The sequence below is a fragment of the Monodon monoceros genome, unplaced genomic scaffold (genome assembly GCF_005190385.1).
Source record: "Monodon monoceros isolate NGI ecotype Baffin Bay Population unplaced genomic scaffold, NGI_Narwhal_1 Super_Scaffold_21, whole genome shotgun sequence".
NCBI lineage: Eukaryota > Metazoa > Chordata > Mammalia > Artiodactyla > Monodontidae > Monodon > Monodon monoceros.
Genome location: NW_021703778.1, coordinates 88,464,703 through 88,488,618, shown reverse-complemented (window position 1 = coordinate 88,488,618; position 23,916 = coordinate 88,464,703). Strand labels below are relative to the sequence as shown.

The window sequence follows — 23,916 nt, the reverse complement described above, 5'->3', positions numbered from 1 at the left end:
TTTTCAGCCAGGAAGCCAAGCTAATTTTACCTCCCTCAGAGTCTTAGCTCTTGAACAGAAGAAAATCGTATCTAACAAAACTGGATTTACCTTGAAGACAAGATACAATGCAGAGAGAAACTAAGGATATAAAGGATAAAACAAGGAGTAAGTCCTGGGTTCCTCTGCCATACCCTACAAAGAGACCACAGCCCTTCAGTTTTTGGTTTACGCAAATCTCTAAACTCTCCCACCTTAGTGTGGGCAGACCCTGTTCTTCAGTATTCTTGAAATATTATTTATTCCTAAGCTCCCCCGGAATCTCCAGTAGACATCTCAACTCTTCACTTCCCCTTCTCGGAGACTGCAGTGCCATAAGTAGGCTGGCGCTGCATGGAAACCACATGGAAACCCTCAAGACACAATTCTTTTTCCTTTACCTAACACCTCCTACTCCTTTTGTTCTTTCTTGTATCCCAAATCAATCTGGACTCCTGTTTTCTAGGCTCAGACCCTAGGTTAGTAGTGACGTAAAGCAGATGTCAGGAGCACAAGAGCCACACAAAATACACACAATGGTAGGAGATAGGAATATGGAGATGGAAAACAATATACTCAAGACTAATGCCTTTACGGGTAGGCTTGGGAACTGGGAACTGCAGCACTGCTCCAAAAGGGAAGCAAACTAGTCATCCACTCCAACAAAAGAGCTGGTGAAAAAACAGGAAGATCAAAATTACATAAGCTGAGGAGTTGGGGAAACAAATAGAGAGAAGAAATGGGGATGATATAGGTAATACTACGCTCCTTCTAAGAAGGGGAACCATTATCATGTTTGTACAAAGCCTGGCAGTCATGTGATGGGAAAGGAAGAGGTTTAATTCATGTTTCGGTGATGATGCTGAAAAAAGTGACACAATGGTGATGATGGTGACCATGGAAATAAGACCTTGAGTTGCCCCAGGAATCGGGCAGCCAGGCTGCAGCCAAGGCTAAGGTCTGTCACAACAAGTGATATATCCCAAGAGCAACAATTAGTGAGTGGTTCAGAGACAGCAGGGTGTCAACACAGTGGAGGGAGAGGGAAAGTCAGCGTCAGAACTCAGAGGTTAAGTGTCTGGAGGTGACATGGTGAGGAGGAATGACGTTGAGTCAGAAGCAAACGTACCGTTAGTCGGATGCTTTGCAAACGACACAGAAAATCGTTTTACGGCCGGGACAAACAAGAGCTCTGGGGAGAAAAGACATCACGGGGATTATACCCACTGCTGTCCCCACCCTCTGCTCTGGAATTTGCTCACAATATACTCTGTTCTTTACAGTTAGTATACGACCTGCTCCCACCCCCGCCCCTTAGATTCCTTACTACCACATTTCAATCTTTTCCTTTGGATAATCTCCTCTCAGGAATCCATGTGTCATCTCTACCATAATACGGTCCCACAAACAACCCTAATCTCACCACCACATCCGCTTTCTGGTCATTTACAAAGAAATAAAATCTTTGTAGAAACTTTCATCACTTCCCCCAATCTCTTTCCATATCATTTTTCCTGCCTTGGCTGAACAACTTCCCCATCCCTGATTTCCTAGATTTTAATTGAGGCTCCACTGCATTCTTCCTGACCGTGGATCATCCTCCTTGGTCCCTACCACTACAGGCCAGAATCCAGGAAAGAATACAAAGGTGGAGTAAATTGATGTAGCAGGGCTGTATGTGGCTGATTATGAAGGGATAAGCATAAATAAGTAGTATTTGTATGGCGAGAGGGAATGCAAATGGAGGGGTGGATGGGGTCTTGGTTGCTTCTCCCCTCTATAACTGATGCAGAAAACTTGTCATAAGGCTAGTGTCAAGCGCCATCTTAAGCGTGAATTGTTCTTGAGCTGTGTCCTTGCTGGCGGACAAATGAAGAAAAGAGTTGCCCCCCAAAACCCACCCACATACCATCTCGGTGCTTCAGACTGGCAGGTGGTAGCTTTTTGCCTTGGCTGCGGGCGTAGTCCTGAAGATTCGGGGCGCTGGAGGAGCCGCCCAGCACTGTGGTGCTGAACAGCCCCGTGCACTGTGAGCCTGCAAGGCCGGGAGTGCATTAGTAGCCACGCAAAGCTGCAATTACCACACAGAAGTACGCACGATTTCACATGACAACATCAGGACACACACACATAACCATTCAGAGCCACCACCACGTGGCCACTTCACATAACCACAAACAGCTTTCACTACTGTCCACAGCCACACTGGGCAAGCAAAGTGAGGATGCTCCTGAAAGTCTACTTGGCAGATACAAGAGGCCACTACAAATACAGGGTTAGTCATATTAGGGGACTCAAAGCTACTGAAAGGGATAAACTATGCTCTCTAGGTGGCTCTCAGGAATGCTCAAAGAATAGGTAGATTCCTCTAGATCTCCCTAGATTTAATTCAGTGCTCCTTATGCTGGATATAGGGTTTGAAGAACCCAGAAATCGAGTCCCTTATTTGTTAAAAAGGAAAGAAACTTTGACTGAAACTAGAGACTAAGTTTAGAGTACTCAACTCAAATTCAAAGTTCTCATAAGTTCCAATTCCTCCTAAGTTTTTCATCCAACGTTCCCTCCCTTCTATTTTCCCTTAGGCCTTTTTACCTTTCCCAAGAAAGTATGAGACTCACTGAGTTTTTGAAGCTGGAATGGATTCAAAGATCATCCAGTTCAGCCTTCTTATTTTAGAGATGAAGAAACTGACATTCAAAAGGGATCTCATTTGCTCAAGGTCATACAGTTTGTTAGGAGCTAAGCTGGACTAGAATCCAGGTGTCCTGACTCAGGATCAACTGTGTTCAGTTAGAAAAGAAATAGTAATTTTTTTCATCAAGAAGAAACAGAGCATTGTTTCTGAAGTGAAAATGGACACAAATTGAAAGGCATGTGAAGGGTCAGGTGATTATACGCAGAACATGCCTACTAACCGCTGAACACCCTACTCAGGAGAACCTCGTGAGCAGAAAACAGCGAAAAAGATGTTTTTTCTACTCTCGAAAGTTTATTGTCTTGTAAGTCCTGTGCTCAAAGCCAGATGCGCACACACATAAGCTCAAAGAAAGCAAAGAGAACTCTTGTCAGTAAGTGGAGTAAATAAAACTTGAAAAATCCCTGAAGCAAATAAATCAAGCTAGTCACTGTCCCAAGTATCTGATCGACAGTAGGGTTGGGACTCCCATGGTCCCGTCTCCTACTATAGCCCACAGGAGAGAATGGGCAGGAGGAAACAAGATTAACACTCCAGTTTGTGGGATTTTCTCCTCTACTTCCAAATCCATCTTAGCCAAGACCCTGGGTTTGACTTGGGAACTTAACATTCATAGGGGAAATGGACAGAGTGGAGCCGTCAGTTTCCTTTGAGCCCACAAAGAGGGGATATGGTTTCAGGGGTCCCAGCATTTCAGGGTCACCACATAAATCAAGAAGTTCAGATGGCTGATAATTTCCACCCTGGAATTAAGGACCACTCCTCTGTGCAGCAATTTCTCCTACCTTTCATGTTCAAACAAGCTCAAGAATAGAGTTCCAGAGAGAAATAAGGGTTGCTAAATATGTCTGCTTTTTTCAGAGAAGCTGGAACTAGCTGGCTGTATCCCAGCCCACCCCCAAGCTTTGTTCTACATTTACTTCCTCCACGAAATAATTTTCTGGCATAGTCCCACCAATCCTGCCGTGTCCAGTCTTGGATCATCTCAGGGGGTAGTCTTTACCTTACCACCACCATCTGTCAACCAGACTCATGCCTCTGCCTTGTTCTTGACAGCACTCCCCTTTAACTGGGCCAGACACACCTATCCTCTTTCCCACCTACCTGAAACCTATTCTCTTCTGGGTTCTGGGAAAAGAAGTCTATATTCACAGATCCAGACATTTGTCATTTATTTTTCATGCACCAAACCATCTACCTCATTTTAGGGATCTAGAAGGCAATCTAATACCATAAAATTAGCCTGGAAAATTACCAAAAACCTTTCTTCCCATTTCTGGTCCAAATGCTGACCGTTTTGGGGCCAAGAAATTGGGTGCCAAGGAGACCTTTCTCTTTCAACAGAAAAATGAAAGGAGCTAAATGGAGAGAATAATAGGACAAGATAGAAAGAGCCAGGGGACCCAGTCTAGACCCCACACCACTGTCTCTACCTGCCAGTTCTGGTTAATAGCTCACAGGTGCTGTGTTCAAAGATAGCCCCTCCCAAGGACCCCTCCCCACTCCCAAAGAATACAATACCCTCTGAGGCTTGGTCCTTCCTGCAGTCTGTGTTCTTAGGAAAGGTTGAATGATGTTCTCCACCCCTCTCCAGGAATCAAAAAAATCAAGAGACATTCCCTCAAAGTCCTGAGAGAAGCCTCTGCCACTACACCAGTCTCAGATTTGTCCCTCAATTTTCAGGAAGGAAGGACGAAGAATTACAGGATTAAAAGAGGATGAAGGGGAGGGCACGGAGGTAGGAGGGGCCAGAGCAAGGATGTAATAAACACAGGTCTCAAAGGAAGACATGGCACAAGTTCTCCAAATGAGGAATATGACCGTTATTGAGGGAAGGGAGCGTCTCACAAGTTCCTCTATTTATAGCTTTGTCTCTGATAACTCTGAAGAGTCAGAGTCTCCATGGACCCTAAATGTCTGGGCTAGACTGAAGGGACAGATAAGGAATAAGAGGGGAAGCCAGAAAAATGCCCTTCAGCCAGAGAAATGGGCGTTGTGTAGTAAACCAAAAGACAGACACCTTCCTGGAATGCAAACAATCATCTGGGATCAAAGTTCACACCTACATGTGGCTTCTCCCAATTCATCCTCCCTAGCCCCACCTAACAATTCCACTGACTAGATGACCCCAACTCCCATGACTAAGGTTCCCCACAATAAAACTCTAAAGAACAGACAGACACCCCTTCCCAACAACAGATGAGAGATGCTGGAAAACCATACCTAGGCCGCTCTGCTTCATCTCCGTTGGTGGCCGTGAAGATGAAAAGAGTCGGTAGCCACCAGGCCTCGAGGATGAAGTCTCAGAAAGCACCTGGAGAAAAAGGACTCTATGTTAATTACCGTTTTGCCACCTCAACTGAGAAGTCTAAAACCCAGGTCCTGAATTCTTGCCCCTACAAAACCAAGCAATGTCAGGAAGTTTAAGGATTTTTATGAGGAAGAGGAATGCAAAGTCTAAGAGTATACTTTACAGAGGAAACTGTCCAGGGAATCCTTCTATACTAGAAAGCACTTCTATTTCCAAGATGCCTGTGCCTACGGCCCTCTAATCCCAAATCTGAGAAATCATTATTCAACCATTCTCAGTGCTTAGCAGGGCAGGGTACCTTAATCTTTTATATCCCTCCATAGAACTCAGAAAGCAAATCACAATAGCTCAGCCACTATAAGAAGTCTGGCTACGCTCTCTTCTTTCCATGGGACAGCTGTGGCTACGGCAGCCATACTCAGTTTCTTATCTGAACTGAAAGCCCTCCCTCCACTCCTGGAGACATGAAATGGATTTCTGAAAAGCCCACAAGGGCTCAATCACATAACCCACACCACACACACACACACACACACACACACACACACACACACACACACACGCACGCACACCTCAACAGTGTTCTGAGTCCCTAAGTCCCAAAAGGCAAAGATAGAAGCAATAAGGGAAGATGAAGTATGGAGGGACACCTGTGTGCAGGATGCCAGGTGAGTGGTGGACACAGCCCGGGGCTGTAGGCCGATGGCTGGGGAAGGCCGGGGGAGGTCCCCTGACCTCCGGCGGCGCCGTCCCCGCAAGGGGATCAGGTCCAGGTTCCCCGTGCACTGCATGTTCATGACCTGCAATCAGACCGGGTGGAAAGCCGGTCACGGCTCCTTACACCCCCAGGCTCCCCAAAGCCCTGGGCCCATTGGGCAGAGGCAGTTGTAAGGCTGGAGAGGATGATTGCCTAGGGCACAGCTGCTCTGAAGGTCACAGATTTTGTATTCTAAACCAGTCCAAAAATATAAGATGACAGGAGGAGAAGAAGGGATGGAAAGAAGGGTCGTAGTTGATAAGAATAAGACTACCAATGCCTGTACTTATAGAACACGGAGAGGAAATATTAATACTAAAAGGTTGTATGACCAAAGAGCAGAGAGAAGATTTTCTTGCAAAGCTGAGGAGCATATCTTGGGCAACCATCATCCTGGGTAGCCATGGTATAAGCAGCACTAGTAACTGAGAGGAAGGAATCTGATTACAACAGAAAGCTTCCTATAGGCCTGAAAGAAGTCAATTTCATCAAGTCTGAGAGATGATACACTGAGAGCTCTGCTTTGCCTGTCTCTTGACTGCTTTAAATCAGAAGAAAAAAGGGGGTCCAACATAATAGTGCCAGAGACTGGCAGACGATGTGAATGGGGAAGACACTGGATGTGGAGGAGCAGTTTATTAGTGGAAGATCATATGTCATTCTGTCCATTTGATCTATTCACATGAGTCTGCAGTGTACTAATGTACTATGGATACTAAGTTAACTTACACCTCAAAGAAAATATGACGCATACCCCACCTAAGGAAACTCTGAGTATTCATGACCTCAAGTCCATCTTAAAATAATCAGGCAGAAAAGGATGAGCCTAGAAGAGAGACTGCAGTTTGTCTTCTCAGCATTCTCCAAAATCTGAACCATAAACCTTTGTCTGAACCTATGTAAGCTAGTTATAGATTCTTCTGAGATATTTCAAAATGGAAAGACCAATTCCTTTAAGACAGAGAGCAGGCACCAAGCCAAGTGAACAGATTCATCTGTCAAAGCAGGACCCAAAATAGACAGTCATGGTCCCTGAGACAGGGATAAATCATGGGGTCAAAAATAGTGTCATTGGGCCAAAGAGGGAAAGGATCTCTCCAGGAAAAGACCAAAACTTTGGTTTTTACTCCAGGACACAATGTGAGATTTACAACAGTCCTTTCCTCTAGGCTAGAGAAATAGAACCAGGCCCAGACTGATAAACCTCATCAGAACAAAGGGGAGATGGATAGACCTCGAGACTTGATTCCCTTTCTGGGATGAGAGTATAGATAACCCTAAAGGGGTTAAATTAAAGTGCCATTTTTAGCAAAGTGATATTTACTACAATCTGAGCTTTAATATTTACCCAAGACAATAAAGAGATGGAGGGGGCCTGGCCTTCAATATCAACTGTATTGTTATCATTGTTACTGTTTACTAAGCATCTATATGGTGAGTATTACTTATATTTTACAGATGAAAAAAATTTAGGCTTGGAGAAGGTACCTGTCCAAGATCACACAGCGTCTGGTTATCAGACTGGGATTTTAGCCCAGAGTACACGCTTTTCTACTATATTTCCTTTTAAAGAACTGCCTTCTCAAATTCATCCAGAGGCCTCCTCCTCAATCTCATCTCTAAAAGTCCTTATCTCTCAGGCACCCCTCACTGGCATCTCTTTAACCTCAGAAGTAGCAACCAGCTTAAAGGAGCTTTCCTGGGAGACCAGCTGTGAAAGAGAGATTAAGTGAAACATATCCATCAGGGGCAGGAAGACTCTGTTTAAGGTCCTAAGAATTCCACTGAGGGGATTCAGAGATTCATGGATATTGTCCTATGAGCACTTCCACCACTTCTTTCTCCCAAGCCCCTCCCATTACCTCCATGGAGCCGGCTTTGCGGTTACGAATGAGGGGTGATCTCTTTGGGAGGCCAGGGCCCTCAGAGGGCTGGGGTGAGGTCTGCAATGCTCGGTCTGGCTCATCTGATGCCTTCCCCGGGCACAGGTCCTCCATGCTGCCTTGGTCTGTTTTCATCTCCTCATTCTACCCAACAACAGGCATAGACAGGAGAGGTGTTAATGGTCTCCAGCCTCCTAATCCAATTCTCCCCAACCCTTTTAACCTCCCTGTACTGTTTCCGAGTTTCCCATCACTTGGTTCCTAAATCCTCCAGTCCCAAATCCCAGCACTCTGACCCACCTCAGAAGAGGCTGGACGGAATCCACAGCCAGTTGGGGCACTGCCTTCTTCCTCGACACCTTTCACTCCAGGGCTGAAGTGCAGCTCCACATGGAACCGCTCCTCTGATAAGGGATCCTTTAGGGCATCACCAGATGAAAGGGCAGTTGGAGAAGCTGGACATGGTGGTGGAAGACCAGGCAGGGACAACAGAGAGGAACTCAAGAGGACACATCCTCCCAGGGCTGAGGTTTCAGTGTCTTACACCCCTCTACAGTAATAGCTCCCTTTAACTACAGTCTAGTGTTACGGGATGCTCATACTCTCAACCTCCACAGGACTTGCCAACTTCCAGTTCTACAACTGTCCCCCTCCCTATCCATCTCCCACAGGAATTCAGCTTTGCTACAGTGCATACAGCAGCACATTTAAAGATATCTTTGTGGAGCCAGATGAAGAAGGTATATGTGTAACAATGTTTGAGAGAAAAAGACTCATTGTAACATTGTTCAAATTCCATACCCTCCCTAATGCCAGAGCTATGTTCTGTGGTATCTCTCTGGCTCAACACCAACCCAAAACATGTTTTCTGTTCCAGGAGGAACCTCCTGGATGTTCTCTATCATGCTGCACCTAGGTACCACACCTAACTGGATTCTACAGAATCTAAGCATAAAAAAGTTTTTCCCTAAAAGGGGATGGAGAAGAAAGAAGGGGGCCTCTCCTCACCCCACCCTGTTAGCTCCTCACCCGTGTGTTGTCTTCATAAAGCATGATGACAATCTGGGTCATGTAGTTGAGCTCTGAGATGGCACTAAGATAAGCCAAAGCTCGCTGCCATTGTGCATCCTTGGTCTCCTACCGAACACAAGAAGAGGTAAGCTAATGCCCAAGGACGAGGGAGTCAGGGAATGGGCGGGGAGACGAGGAGAACAGAGGAAGCTTGCAGTAAAAAAGAAGCATGAGGAGGAGAGTAAAAGAACGCTGGGAAAAGATGTTCATAGGCTGAGGGAAAAAGGATCCTTACATCAAGAAGTCCCCCATAACGGAAGACACTGAGTAGGGAGTGGACGTGGCTTTCACTGGTGAAGTAGAGACGTGTTCGAACATGGCGGCCTGGGGAGAGCACTCCTCGGGAGTACCTGAGACAGCAGCTAAGTCACTCACACTGTCAGCCAGTCCTCTTCTCAGCCCTCCACAAACTCCCTCCTCCCGCCTCAAAGACTTCTCTCTTTTCCACCCCAGGACCCCTCCCGTTCTTGGTTCCCCAAGCTGTCCCAGCCTGGGTTCCCCCAAGAGCTCCCTGACATGCCCCTCCCTCCATCCAGCACCCCACCCAGCCCTCCCTCACAGGGGGTGCAGCTTGTTGACAGACTCATCCTCGTGGGTTCTCTGCAGGTCAAGTAGTATCTTCCGTAACAGTGGAAGACAGAAGCCCACAGCAATTTCCAGTTTCTCCTCCCGACTGATCCCGTACTCCTAGGGGCCACAGGCCAGGAATAAGCACCTCAATGAATCTTGTTTTCCTCTTGCCTTATACTCCCAGGTCCAAGATCATGCTTATCTTCACCTCAGGTCTAGGGCTTCTTCCAACATCACCACATTCCCCCTCTCCAGGTTTTTCCTCAGTTAGCCTCTTGGGCTTCCTCAGAGCCAGGATTGTAGCTCTAATTGTAACAACTAATTCCTTCTCTAAGTTTCCTTCCCCTGGTTCCCACACCGCCCCTCCTTCCTGCCTTTTCTCTCCTTCCTTCTGCAGTGCCCCTAGCCCCAGGCTCCATCCCTTATGTGAGACACACCTGGGGAATGACCACATCAGCCAGTGCCTTAGAGAGACGGAGCAACTCTGCTGTTCCTTGAAGTCCCAGACTCCCATTGTGCTGCACATCATACTTGACACAGTCATAGATGTCAGGGATCTTACTGATATCATAGCGCCCACTCTTCTGTCGAAAGTCACGCTCCAGCTTGCTCCAACGCTGTAGCATTAGCTCTAGTGTCTCGCTGTGGTAAAGCTGCAGGTCTGGAAGGAAGACAGACAGAGCCAAAGGCTTCACCTCTAACAAAAGACCCTAGCAAATCTGAAGCAGAACCAGAGAGATGAGGATGACGTGTCTCAGACACTTAGGAGAGGACACAGGATTGCCTGAGGAACCCATCCGTACCCAAAATCTTGAAAGGAAGATAGTAATATTCAAACCCACCTACAGACTTGGGGTCCTGCATCCGTTTCTGGATCTGGTGAGTGAGGTTTTCAATCAGGGCAAATACCTGATCACAGACCTTCACAGGATTCTGGATTATAGCCATGGAGTTGAGTAGGGAAGTGCTTCCAGTGGGAGCCAGCTGTGGAGAATAGAAAGATGAAAAGCAAGACAGGTTCAGTGCCAGTTGCCTAGATTGCTGTGAGCTTATTACAGAGAGACTGCCTGCAAATAAGCTCTGTCTGTTGGCTCACCCCAACGAGGCATTCTTTTTTTTTTTTTTGCGCTACGCGGGCCTCTCACTGTTGTGGCCTCTCCCATTGCGGAGCACAGGCTCCGGACGCGCAGGCTCAGCGGCCATGGCTCATGGGCCCAGCCGCTCCATGGCATGTGGGATCCTCCCGGACCGGGGCACGAACCCGTGTCCCCTGCATTGGCAGGCGGACTCTCAACCACTGCACCACCAGGGAAGCCCCCAACGAGCATTCTTAGGCTACTGGGAACACTAGCAGTTCAGATGAGGGGACTGCTCTAGCACACAGTCATCTAAGAATGGGTCATCTTAAAAGTCTTGGAGCCAGAGGAAATAAAATAGATCTAGGTTCTTTTCTTGGGGTTTCTAAAATAAGCACGGAAAATGCTGAGGAATACAGATTAAACCAAAATCCCCACAGAATGTTTTCATGAGTGGGTAATAGACATAACTATCTTACTCCTCTAAACAAGATGCTAGCTTGAATCTGGAGTAGAGGTGCTGTCTCAGAACTAAGTTCCAACTCAAGCATTTAGGATGGTCACAGTCAATGAAGATGGGGAGGGGGAAAGGAGATTGCAGGTTGAATGTACTCATTCTACCTCGGTCCTCACAAGTTCCATTCTTGCTGGCAAAAGGAAGCAAGGAAAAAGGAAAGATACCTTAGCTTTTTTGGATTTGACATTGAGCAATGGATTGGAAAATAAGGCAGCAAGGTCCTGCCCCTTTATCAAGGCCTGCTCAGAGAAGAACACAGAAAATGCCATTCTCTAGTCAATGTGCGCAGCTACTTTGCTTATTTAAGAATCTATCAAAAATGGTTACACAGCAGTTATGAAATGAGGAGCTGTGAGTAGGAGGATGGTAGAAAATCATTGTCTGGCACATGATCCCCAGTCAATCATGGCATGGATACATAGGAAAAAGGAAAGAGAATGGCTTGGGTAGTGGCATCCACTGTGACTAATACTGTGAGGCTAACAGCCTGGGCTCTCTAGTTAGATTCCTTGGGTGACCTTGGAAAGGCTGCTTAAATTCTTCTGAGCCTAGGCTTCCTCATCTGTAAAGGGGGGGAAAAGTAGTACCGGTCCACAGTTCTTACAGTGGATTAAAGATGGCCATTAATTCTTTGTCACATTCCCCTTCCCTTGAATCTGGGCTGGCCCTGTGACTGTTTAACCAACAAAAAATAATAAAGTTATACTGTGCTAATTCTGGGCCTACACTTTAAAAAAGCTTGAAAGTTTCTGGTATGGGGGAGTCCTAAGCTACTATTTAAGAAATCCGTCTGGGGAATTCCCTAATGGTCCAGTGGTTAGGACTTCATGCCTCCACTGCCGGGGGCATGGATTTGATCCCTGGTCTGCTAGAAAAACCACATGGGAAAAACACATGGAGAGGAGAGGCTCTGAGACTACAGGGACAGGGACATCACGAGGAGGGAGAGAGCCCAGCCATCCTAGCATCCCAGTTGAGCCTCCAGACGGTTCCAGCCCCAACATCTGGACAGCAGCTGGGCAATTTTAGGGAAGACCCTAAGCAAGACTAGTTGAGCCTAGAGCTGTAAGGTGATAAAATGGTTTTTGTCTTAAGTTACTGAGTTTTGGGGTAGTTTTTTATACAGCAACAGATAAACTGAAACATCCTTCCATTCAAAATCCTTGGGTTCAGCTGTGTTTTGGAATTGAGAATTCTTGGACTTTAAGAAGTTAATACGGTGCATATGCCACATGTTAGATAATACCTCCAGCAGGGCCTAGGACATAACCAAACACTTTTCTATTTCTGTAGCAAAATGTATGACTATTTACACTAGATGGGATAAATGGGGATTAGAAAGAGTCTTACCATGTCGGGTTTTGCTGTCAAACGAATCTTGGTGGCAAAGTTATAAAAATCTTTTTCATTTCCAAAACTGTGGATGACAGATTGTGGACCCATACTTATCTCAAAGGGTAAGGATTAAATGACACAATACATGGAGAGCACATAAAACAGTGCCTGGCACACAGTAAGTACCATTACTGATCACTATTATTTAGAATTCTAGGATTTGGGGATTGGGCTGTGTTGGGCACAAAGTCTAGGAGAGCCTGACCTGATCATAATCCTCAGGGGCAAAGGGTGCATCCTGCTGCAAAATGTGGTGCAGCCGAGCCTTCACCCGGTGCTGGCAGCTGCTCAGGGAATCGCCATCACTGTCCAAGAGCCCGTTCATGTTGGCACTCTTCACCATTTGTACCAAAATGGGTGTCAGCTCCCCTTCTAGAGCTAGAAGGCCCTAGAGGGGAAGCACAAAATCTATTAGTTTTCCTTCCAGTCTAGTGCCCCTAGGCCTCGATGGTCCCAGAGATCAAATGAGAGCTGGCTTGGGAGTTGGGGTATAGGTCAAGGGGCCCACCCCACTAATTATTCTCAGTAGTATAGAATGCAGTCAGTACATACAGCTGATTCACTTTGCTGTACAGGAGAAACTAACACAACATTGTAAAGCAACTATACCCCAATTTAAAAAAAAAAAGAATGCAGTCAGACACAAGCAGAAACTTCTCTGAGTTGGCACACAAACACTCTGAAATTTCCAACTAGCTCTCCAAACTCTGCTTCTCTACCTAATGGAAGCTGGAACTGTGGGTGAACTGTAGTGTGCACCTTGGCAAAGGCTGCAGCAGTCATCTGGACACGGCCCTCATCAGAGGCATAAATCTTGAGATCATGGCGGAAGGTGCTATGGAGGCGAAGCAGCCCACACCCGGGGAAGCCAGCATAGTCACCTGGGAGCAAAGGGGAAAACCAGGAATGGATGGCTGTAAATACCCAAGAATGCTCATTTCCCCTTTAACTTCCCTATTGTCTCTGTCCCTTGTTTCCCCAACTTATTCTCTAATCATCTTATCTCAGCCCTGCCAGGTATTTACAAAACACTCACCCTGTCCTCCAGGGTACATGCAGCGGAAAGCTCGCCCCAGCTCCTCAGCCTGAACACGGCCAGCAGGGGTCAGTTCTCCACCCCACTTCAGTACCAGCAATAGGGATGGGGCCAGAGCCTCCCCCTGTGGATCTGCGGGAATAAGGGAGTGAACAGGTCTAGATCTAAGGAAAATAGTGGGGACATCTAAATGTTAGGTCTTCTGAGGAGCCCGGAAAGGTAATTTGGGATAGAGGTCATCTAAGGGTTCAAGAATAAGAGATGTGAGTGGTAATGGGAAGGGGGTATTACATCTTACCTTGCCCCTCATTAGAAGCTTTTACTCCATGAGGGTAGTAAGTCAACTGCACCTTCCGGTTGATGCCTGAGAAGTGACCATACCTGCAGGATAAATTCACAGTTTACTTTCTACTCCAGCACCCAATTCTCACTGCTAGTGGCCCCCCTTTCCTATTCCCTTTCTCACATCTCCAGAACAGATTTCAGCTGCTCCAGTTTCCCAGTCTTCTCCTCAATCTCACCACCTGGTTCTTTTTCCAGTTCAGCCAATAGCAGCCTTGTGATGTCCAGCACCTCCTGGAGGAAACAACAGGGTATCTGTGCAGGAGGCCAAGTCCTGGCTGGTTAGGCTTTCATCCTGGTCTCTCACTGAGGCCCCCAATCCCATACCCTCTATCTTTCTGTAGCACTGCTCCTCCCAGGCAGATTCATCACCTTACCTGTAGCTGCTCGGGCCGCTTCAGTTTTAATTTCCCTGTCTTGTAGCCACCATGTTTTTCAAATAGACTAAAAAACCTGAAGAAATAAGGAGAAGCTTCAGTATGGGCTGAGACAGACAAGAGCCTCTGGGAGGTACCCCTCCCCATTTCCTTCACAAACACCTACTTGTCTGGATTAGGATACTCTGCCCACCTTGGGTGTGTCACCTCCATCTTCATCTTCTGCTTGGGGGTACGATCCCCGTGACGGATAATTGCAATGACGCAACGAAGTTCCATCCTAAGATAGGGAATGTTGTTAGAGCCTCTCCCCAGTCCCACCCCACACTGCCTCCCATTTCATCCTACCCAACGGGTCAAAGAACAGAGGAAAAACTATCTGAGATTAGGAATAAAGGTAGGCTCCACCAGTCAGATGGCACAGGGTCAGGAAGTAACCACTGGTCTGACACAGATGCCTTAAGTAGGTTACTCCCGATTTTTAACTTTTACTTTTGCTCACATAGTGCCAGATGTGGTAGGGACAATGGGAATGTCCTCAGCTTCTGTGGGGATGGACCATGGGATCTGGAACTGCGGGGCAAGCTCCCGCATTATGGTGTTCCTAGAAGGAGAAATGCAAAGAAGCCCTGTGAAAATGAATGAACCAGAACTACATATATGAATGAAGCTCACAAAAACTAACAAGTAGCTGAAAAATACATTAATATAAAATCTAAAAACATGCAAAAGCCACCCCATATATGTAATAAAAATATGAATATATAAATGGGAATGACCAAATAAAGGACTGGTTACCTCTGGGCGGTGGGAGGGAAGGGGATATACTTAGTAAGGGGTATGTAGGGGCTTTAACTATATTCTTTTTTTTTTAATTAATTAATTTTATTTTTGGCTGCGTTGGGTCTTCGTTGTTGTACGCGGGCTTACTCTAGCTGCGGTGAGTGGGGGCTACTCTTCCTTGCAGTACGTGGGTTTTCATTGCAGTGGCTTCTCTTGTTGTAGAGCATGGGCTCTAGGCACTGAGGCTTCAGTAGTTGTGGCTCGTGGGCTCTAGAGCGCAGGCTCAGTAGTTGTGGCGCTCAGGCTTAGTTGCTCCGTGTCATGTGGGATCTTCCAGATCAGGGATCAGACCCGTGTCCCCTGCACTGGCAGGTGTATTCTTAACCACTGCTCCACCAGGGAAGCCCTATATTCTTTTTTATTTTTTGGCTGCACTGTATGGCTTGTAGGATCTTAGTTCCCTGACCAAGGATTGAACCCGTGCCCCCTGCAGGGGAAGCTCGGAGTCCCAACCACTGGACCGCCAGGGCATTCTCACCTTTTTCACTTTTAAACCATTTTTACGATATTTAAAATACAGGCATACCTCGGAGATATTGTGAGTTCAGTTCCAGACCACCACAATAAAGTGAATATTGCAATACAGTGAGTCACATGAGTTTTTTTAGTTTTGCAGTGCATATGAAAGTTATGTTTACAGTATACTGTAGTATATTAAGTGTACAATAGCATTAGGTCTAAAAAAATGTACATATCTTAATTTAAAAAGACTTTATTGCTAAAAAATGCTAACCATCGGGATTCCCTGGTGGCACAGTGGTTAAGAATCCACCTGCCAATGCAGGGGACACAGGTTCGATCCCTGGCCTGGGAAGATCCCACGTGCTGTGGAGCAACTAAGCCCACGCGCCACAACTACTGAGCCTGTGCTCTAGAGCCTGTGAGCCACAACGACTGAGCCTGTGTGCCACAGCTACTGAATCCCGCACGCCTAGAGACCGTGCTCTGAAGCAAGAGAAGCCACCACAGTGAGAAGCCTGTACACCACAACGAAGAGTAGCCCCTGCTCGCCGCAACTAGAGAAAGCCTGCGCACAGCAACGAAGGCCCAACACACCCAAAAATAAATAAATAAATTTACTAAAAAAAAAAAAATGCTAACTATCATCTGAGCCTTCAGCAAGTTGTAATCTTTTTGCAATAGTAACATCAAAAATCACTGATCACAGATCACTATGACAAATATTATAGTGAAAAAGTTTGAAATATTGTGAGAATTACCAAAATGTCACACAGAGACACGAAGTAAGCAAATGCTGTTGGAAAAATGGTGCCAACAGACTTGCTTGACACAAGGTTGCCACAAACCTTCAATATGTAAAAAAAACGCAGTATCCGCGAAGCTCAATAAAACGAGGCATGCCTATACAGTAAAAACTTTCCAATTCTCTTCTTTAAGCCCATTCTCCCCAGCTCAGACCACTGTGCCCCTTACCCCAGAATCTTGGCACAGTCATCGTAGTATTTCATCGAATTCTTGACGAAACTGAAGCCGTTGACATCACACACAAAGGAGTGACCATTGGCACGAAGGAGGTCAAAACCACAGACCGTTTGCTGCAGGCGATAAAAGCAAGATGAGAACAAGAGAGCCACTCTTCCTTCTCAGCACCCCCCTCATTCCACAGCCCCTCTCCCGCATCCCTCCCACCCTCCGCCCCCAGCACACACACCCTCCCCTTCGCCGCCAAGGGGACTTCCTCCACCTTAAAAGCTACGCAGACTTTCCTGGCCACCAGCTTTTCCATGGCAGTCAGCATGACTGGATATCGAATTTCTTTCCCCTCACTGTCTCTTTCGACCTTCCCATCCAAAGCTGGAGATTTTCTGGCTTCAGCATGGGCATAGTCTGGCCCCACTGTATACACCTGCAGGTACATAGCATCACTGAGTATGCCCACAGCTCACCCTGCATATGAGAAGACAATATGAGCACTATGTCTGTAGACTAGTTTCACAGTAAACAAAAACAAAACCAACAAATCCCCAAGTTTTATGAACAAGGAGACTGACATTTTTCTTACTGAGCTCTACTTTAGTATCATGAAGGTTTCTCCACAGGACTCCAAAACTATTGCCTAGTCCTTACTAAGAAATAACTTACCAACAGTATTCCATTTTCCATGTCACTCTTGCCCTTGCTCTGATAGTGACAATGTAAATACCTACTTCCCCCACTTCTTACCTTCACCTGCATATGAAAGCCCATCGCATTCATACTTTATTTTCTACGACCACTTCCATACACTTCCACTTGCTTCCCAAGCACCCCACCCCACCCAGATATTTATAACCTCTTAAATCCCTGTATCCACCATAACCTTGACATCTGTGCCATCTGTTGGCATAAACTCCTCATAGATGTATGACCCTGTCTTCCGGACGCTGCTCTCAGGAGAGTAAACGCTGCTCCGGCTGCCAATCTTCAGGAGAAAAAGGAAGGAAAAAAAAAAGTTGCCTCTAACTTGTCCCCAAATCCTCCAGCTTCCCTCCCCACAACCTCATTCTTGCCCTTCTACTTCTCTGCCTCCTCAAATGCCCAAATGTCTCCCATACCTTACGGAAGAGGCGCTGGCTTCCTCCTCCGGCTGAGCTGGGGTAGTAGATGTAAACATTGTGGTCCTCTGCACTCACTGGCTTCTCCACAAAGGGCTTGGGAAAGACGGCTCCATTTACCTCCACCTGATCTTCACCCTCAATCAGGTTGCACTCTGAAAGGTAGGCGTGTGGTCATTCCTAGGGCCTAAGAATACTTCCAACTCCCACTTCTCTGAGTTGTAATCTCCATAACCCTCAAATTGCTATGACCATATCTTAATAATAGATATGGTAATTAATATCTATATAAGAGGTCCAAGGTTCTGTCCAAAGACCCATGGCTCTAGCTCTACCCATAATCCAGTAACCAAAGCCTCACTGAGCCGGGTGGTACATAGGAGACGTCTAGAGGAAGGAGAACTGGGCTAAGTCGTAGAAAGCAGGGCAGGACTGGACAAGGCCAGGTACTCACCCTCAGGCCGGGCAGGGTCACGGTTGAGCACAGCATATCGAGGCAGATCAATACCCTCCTCCTGCAGGATCCGGTACACCTCCCTCCTGTCACCCCCGAATAAATTAGCTGGGAGAGGTGGGGGATGGTGACCAGGGGAGAGGCTAGGGATTTCATTCATTCAGGAATTGGGAGACACCCGTGTACAGAACTCAACAGGGTATGGTACAAAAATCAAGCATGTTTCTTTGACTCTGCCCCTCCCAGAGTGGGTTCTCTAAACAGGCATGATCTCAGGGCCACCCATCCCACCAGTCAACAGAAAGCTATACCTATCCTGGATGTAATACTGCATAGCCAGGTCATTGATAAGAAAAGGGTTTCGAAGCTTGGAGTAAGCAACAGCTTTGTCCAGAGGAAAGCCTGGGATGGAGAAAGGAAATAGACCAAAGGAAGAAAGTGAAAGAGACAGTGAGAAAACAGCAAGAGAAATAAACATATTAAAGCTATTAGTTGCCACTGAGCTCCACTACCCATCCAACCCAGCACTCATCCTCCTGCCCAACTTCCCAAGTCTAGAATATCCATCAGAAAAAAGTAAAACAGAAATTATTTTTAGGGTCCTTCCAAAGACCAATTCTGTCAGAGACCTAAGAATCTTAGAGCTGTCCTGAGGTTCAAATATGGGCTTTAAACTACCACCGGCAAGTCCTCCAAGATGCAGGGAGAACAAACCCCTTTGCACTGTTCCCTAGTGTGTTGGGAAGAGCTGATGGCCTCTTTACTATTTGACAGTAAGAGCCTCATTTCCCAGTCCAGCATTCCCAACACCATTCCTTCTCATTTTCCTTCACACACACCAACCTTTGGAGTGGAAAGAGATGAGGCAGTGGCAGGATGGCCAGTTTTCCACAGGTTCATTAAGGATCACATCTTCTCCCAGGATGATAACAGTCAGGTAGTCAAATCTGCAGAGTCGCTCTAGGATTTGGGTCATTGGCTTGGACTTGGATTTCTTGGTCATGGCACAGATGCCAACAATGATCTGAGGTTCGGGAGGCTACAGAGAGGAAGTGCTGTCAGGTACTTCCCACCTAAACCATCCCTATCAGGGAACACACGGTTTCATCTCCTTAGGGCACAGAGTTTCTTGCCAGGACTTTGGACCTATGGGGTTAAGGTTATCTCCTAACTTGGGCCTAGATTGGGGTACCTGCAGGTATTCCTACTGCCACAGTAGGAAATGTGTACTCGGGCAGAAGAGTAGGAGAACCAATAATAATGAGACAACAGGAGGAGGGCATAAGGGTAGGGGCTTCAAAGAGAGGCAATCTAACCAATCTCCACTGCCCTTCCCCTTAATCAGAATAGGGCCTGTTTATGACAGGGAGTCTATGCATTTGCGAAGAATGGGGAGAGGTGTCTCCATCCTCTGGAATCTCAACTATGACAGGGGTCCCAGAACCAAGTTACATCGTTTTCCCTGGTCTTACCACTTCATCCTCCTCATCCTCAAGGAGCTCGCTGTCACTCTCTTCTGTCCTCATGCCTATTCCACGGGTGCCCAGCCCCTCATCTCCAGCTCCAAGGAAGAAGTGGGCTGTGGCGCTCTCGCCCTCACTGGCCGGCAATGACCACATCCCCGCCGGAGCACCCACTCATCCCGCTCTGCAGTGGAGGGTATGTATCCCTGTTAGTTCAGAATGCAAGCCCCACGGCAGTGCATGGGGATGGGGGATGGGGAATGAGAAAATAAGAGGGAACTACAAGGGGACTAGGGGAAACAGGAAACAAAGCTATGGTGAGAAGGATCAACAGGAAAGGAGGCATGTGGGATATGACTTGAGATGACTAAAGATCCCTAAGAGAAAATCGAGGTGTCCCTTTTCCTCCCTGCTCACCCCACCCCCAACCATGAGACTGGTAAGAGGATCAGTAGATTAACCCTTACAGTGCTGGCATGTCCCTGATTCTGCCAGCAGGAAAAACCGTTAACTCCAGCAGCAAATGGGAAAGGCAGTTCCTCATGGAAGGCTACTGTTGATTCCTACCAGAAGAGAAGGTTAGAGTGACATTTCAACTTTGGATTCATTCCAAAATGTTCCTGGCCCTTCTCCACTTCCCCACAGTAGTGTTGAACTCAGTGATTTAATTCAAGAGCAGAGGAATAAGAGAGTTCATTTGCCTCTGCTCTTAACCCCTATCTTCATTCCTACCAAGGATTAACTCAAAAAAGCATTGACTGAGGGCACCCTATGTTCTAAACATTAAATCAGAACATTAAAATCCCCTATGCCCCATCTCTCCTTCACCTGCTTTACCTTAAAAGAGAGATGCTCAGTTCCAGAAAATCTGTTCAAGGAAAGAGGTCTAGTGCTAGTTGGGAAGTTGAGGATACAGGCATCCATACAACAGGCTCCAACCCATTCTCAAACTGAAATTTCAATTTTCTCTCTACCATCTCAGGGTACAACAGACACAAGGCTGGTCTAGCCCAAGGTCCTTCATACCAGAAGCTACAAGGGAAAAAAATCCTGCCTAGAGCCATTATCAGTGAGAATATCTTAAGACAGATATTGTTCTTGAGTCAGAACAACCTGGCAGTTCCACTTCTGCATACATACACCTGCAGCAGTGGTTCTTAACCAACTGTGATTATACTGTGCAAAGGACATTTGTCAGGAGACACTTTTGGTTGTCACAACTGGGGAGATGCTATTGGCATCCAGTGAGAAGAGGCCAAGGATGCTGCTCAACATTCTAAAATGCATAGGATATACCCCCACAGCACAGAATTGTCCAGTCCAAAATGTGAGTGGTGCCAAGGTTGAGAAACTCCGCTGTAGAGAAACTCTCCCACATAAAAAGACATTTGCAAGGATGTTCATAACCTTACTGCTGGTAATGGCAAAAACCGAGAACAACTCAAATGTCACAAGTAGAAGAATGGATAAATATAATGTTGTGTTTACAAATGGTTGACTAACAGCAATTATTAAAAATGAATCAGGGGGATAAATTAGGAACTTGGGATTAACATATACATACTACTATATATAAAATTGGTAAACAACAAGGACCAACTGTATAGCACAGGGAAATATACTCAATACCTTGTATATATATATATGTATATATACATATATATATATGAATCATTTTGCTATACACCTGAAACTAACACATTGTAAATTAACTATATTTCCATTTTTAAAAAATGAATCAAAGCTATATATAACATGGACAGCTTCCAAATGCAAACTGCAGAAATATCCATGCAGGACAATTCCACTTGTACAAATAAAAAATACTACATATGTTTATGGCTGTATACATAATTAGAAGTATAAAAACAGACAGGAAAGAAAGACATCAAATTCATGATAGTGGTTACCTCTGAGCAGAGGGGAAAACAGAACTGAGAAGGATTCAAATGGAACCTCACAACCTTATCTATAATGTTTATTTCGATTAAGAAAACTCTGAAGCAAATATACAAACGGTTAACATCTGTTAATACTAAATTGTGGGGATACGGGTATCTTATTTTTTTCCAAAAATGAAATTGAGTCACATCTGCAATTTTCTACATTCTGCAAAAGTTCTCAGAAATACTGACCAATGGCTCTAATGAAAGCCACAAAGTCCTGAAGTAAATGGAGTAATTTAGTCTTATAGGTTTTTAGTCTTCAATATTTACTTTCCGTATTTTTATTTTAAACCCTTCCATTACAAGTGAGTTTGCAGCTTTGATTAGAAAGTTATAGCTAATCTTTATATAGATCTTGACCTTTCTAGTCTTCACCATTTGCTTTTCTCTGTTGCTCAACCACCGTGAGGGCACAACATTCTCCTTAGGCTTAACGTTTTCAGTTGTACACTGCAGGTCTTATACATACACACTCCTCCTGATTATAGCCTGTTTCTTTGAAATCCTTTTTCGTGACCTGACCCAATTTCCATGACTTGTGACATTCCCAAGGTCCCTGTATAGTTTAAGCAAGCAGAATTTTGTTGCACGCTTTATCCTTTCTCTGAAGCAGGAGCTTTCTCTAAGATTCCTAACCCTCCACACTTTCTTCCACTAGGTCTTTCCTGGTTTTCTACTGAATGTACACTGCCACATTCTTGAAATTCTATTATAACTCTATAACAGGAGATGATAATTGAATGGCAAAGGAGAATCTGTTCACAAATATGGAGCTGAAGAGAGATGAAAGGTCTAAATTCATAGTTAACAAAGCAGAAATAGAAGTCTGACAGAAATAGCTATGAAATAAGCCAGGATTTATTTAGATGTACCTCTGCGAGAAGCTGGGATTTAATGTGGTGTTCCAAGAGCCATTGCCCTGTTTTCTGTGCTCTTCTCCCCTTCCCCGTCTCCCCTAATACTTTGCTGCAAAAGAAAACTTCAGACTCTAAACTTCAGACTCTACAGTAGGCTAAAGGGCAGTCTTACTGGGGCCTGAATCAGTGTGGAAGGGAGCGAGGGGAGGGGAGGAAGCAGGAGATAGTATAATAGGTAAGGAGAGAGGGAGGGGCAGGTGGGCAATCTTCTCAGGAACATCTATGTTAAATCAGATCTAGAGAAGGGACTGAAGGGAGGGTAAACTGTGTAACTTCTTTATCCCTTAGAATTTAGGGCTGCTTTCCTAATCCTCTAATTTCTTTAACCACCATGCACTTCTGCACTTGATGGAGGGCTCCATCAGTGATGAAAGAGAAAGGTCAGTACAGGGTCAGGCGGGAATACTTCCAACACAGTTAAAACTCCTCAGGCCACAAACACTATCTCCTTCAACAGTGGACCCCTTCTCTCCTTCTTGATGCAGTTTTTAATGCTTCATACATACCCTTATTCTGCCACTGATGAACTGTGCTGATGCCCTTGTTCTCGGTATCAACTCACTCATACTGCCTTCTTTCCCCAACTTACTAAAAGGACTCTTCATCGACTCCCCTAACTACTGCCCCCTCCTACATCACTAATCAACCGATCCAATCAACAATACAACTAATCCTGTCGCTCATTGACTCCCCAGCCTTAAACAGTCTTTCAAACCCTCAGATGAGTCACCACACTTGGTAACAAATTTATATGGAACCCTCAATGCTCCCCCGCACAGACCGTCTGAGAGCCACTCCTTCCCAACCTGCCTTCCCTCCAGGCTCACCTTCTCTCTCCTCTCTGCAACAACCCCTTCCTCCAGCCGAGCCTCCGGTCTGACTCCACTCCCACGCCTCCTCACACAGACCTGCCCGCCCTGACCCTCTCCCCGGCAGACTCCCCTGGCTCAGCAGGACCCCCTCTTCCTCACGCAGACCTTCACACGCCCATCTCTTCTCTCGCTGACCCCCTCCTCTGCGCTCTCCTCACTCAGCTCCGGGTCACGAAAACCACCTCCCATCCCGACTCCTCTAGCCTTTTGCCCGCCCCCGCCTTCCCCGCCTCACTCTCCCTTCGCTAACATTGAGGCCTCTCCGCTGGGTCTCTTTCTAGAGCTGCCCCCAGCCGCTCCTAACCAAGGCCCTCGGCACCGAAGGAGCCCACTCTACTCAGTCCACCCCCTCAGATACCGCCCCAGCCCCCAGCCACTCCCCCACCGCCCCCGGCCCTCACTCACCCGCCTCCCTGCGCTCGCGCACCCGAACCTGCCGGCAGCGACACCTGACAGCGGCCCAATCAAAGCACGACTTCTCTTCGGCGCCACCAATCAGCGGAGGGCGCGCACCGGCAGCAGAGTCAGGCTGCGTTGGCCGGCGCTTCTGCGCGGAGGATGGTGGCCTCTAGTGGTTCTGAGGAGGAAGTGCAACCTGTTGTTCTTTTTCTGATTTCTAACTGCGTCGCCACAGTCCAGATGCTTGGTCTAGACAGAGAATTTCCAGTGAGACGAAGTGGGGGGAAGCGAGATGTAGAGGAAGAGGCAGAGTCTGTGCCATTGCACCTCCATGAGGACAAAACCAAGTCTTCTGTTCGTTCTGTAAAATAAAACGGGATATGATAGACGTAGAGATCCAATAAATGTATGTTGCAAAT

General features: G+C 46.4%; 1 protein-coding gene across 17 annotated transcripts in view; it reads right to left on the bottom strand.

Moving 5' to 3' along the window:
• PPIP5K1 (diphosphoinositol pentakisphosphate kinase 1) overlaps positions 1-23,584 on the bottom strand; it is a 49,226-nt gene extending 25,642 nt beyond the window's left edge. The window contains exons 1-29 of one of the 17 annotated variants that reach the window (XM_029237604.1): positions 23,504-23,531; positions 19,831-19,926; positions 19,373-19,547; positions 18,744-18,939; positions 18,212-18,302; positions 17,901-17,986; positions 17,447-17,601; positions 17,212-17,313; positions 16,597-16,758; positions 16,326-16,447; positions 14,551-14,652; positions 14,215-14,328; positions 14,049-14,124; positions 13,796-13,905; positions 13,628-13,710; positions 13,330-13,461; positions 13,053-13,174; positions 12,499-12,681; positions 10,148-10,289; positions 9,743-9,966; positions 9,295-9,422; positions 8,971-9,085; positions 8,694-8,801; positions 7,965-8,081; positions 7,644-7,808; positions 5,675-5,824; positions 4,937-5,027; positions 1,928-2,053; positions 1,148-1,210 (exon numbers count right to left, since the gene is read on the bottom strand). In XM_029237604.1, coding sequence (XP_029093437.1) covers positions 1,148-1,210; positions 1,928-2,053; positions 4,937-5,027; positions 5,675-5,824; positions 7,644-7,808; positions 7,965-8,081; positions 8,694-8,801; positions 8,971-9,085; positions 9,295-9,422; positions 9,743-9,966; positions 10,148-10,289; positions 12,499-12,681; positions 13,053-13,174; positions 13,330-13,461; positions 13,628-13,710; positions 13,796-13,905; positions 14,049-14,124; positions 14,215-14,328; positions 14,551-14,652; positions 16,326-16,447; positions 16,597-16,758; positions 17,212-17,313; positions 17,447-17,601; positions 17,901-17,986; positions 18,212-18,302; positions 18,744-18,939; positions 19,373-19,519 — 3,412 coding nt within the window. In that variant the 5' untranslated portion in view covers positions 19,520-19,547; positions 19,831-19,926; positions 23,504-23,531. Of the gene's footprint in view, positions 1-1,147; positions 1,211-1,927; positions 2,054-4,936; positions 5,028-5,674; positions 5,825-7,643; positions 7,809-7,964; positions 8,082-8,693; positions 8,802-8,970; positions 9,086-9,294; positions 9,423-9,742; positions 9,967-10,147; positions 10,290-12,498; positions 12,682-13,052; positions 13,175-13,329; positions 13,462-13,627; positions 13,711-13,795; positions 13,906-14,048; positions 14,125-14,214; positions 14,329-14,550; positions 14,653-16,325; positions 16,448-16,596; positions 16,771-17,211; positions 17,314-17,446; positions 17,602-17,900; positions 17,987-18,211; positions 18,303-18,743; positions 18,940-19,372; positions 19,548-19,830; positions 19,927-22,732; positions 23,349-23,503 lie in introns of those variants that run through there. The other 16 variants (XM_029237608.1, XM_029237605.1, XM_029237613.1 and 13 more) reach the window with 16 other exon arrangements.
• Positions 23,585-23,916: the final 332 nt, after the last annotated feature.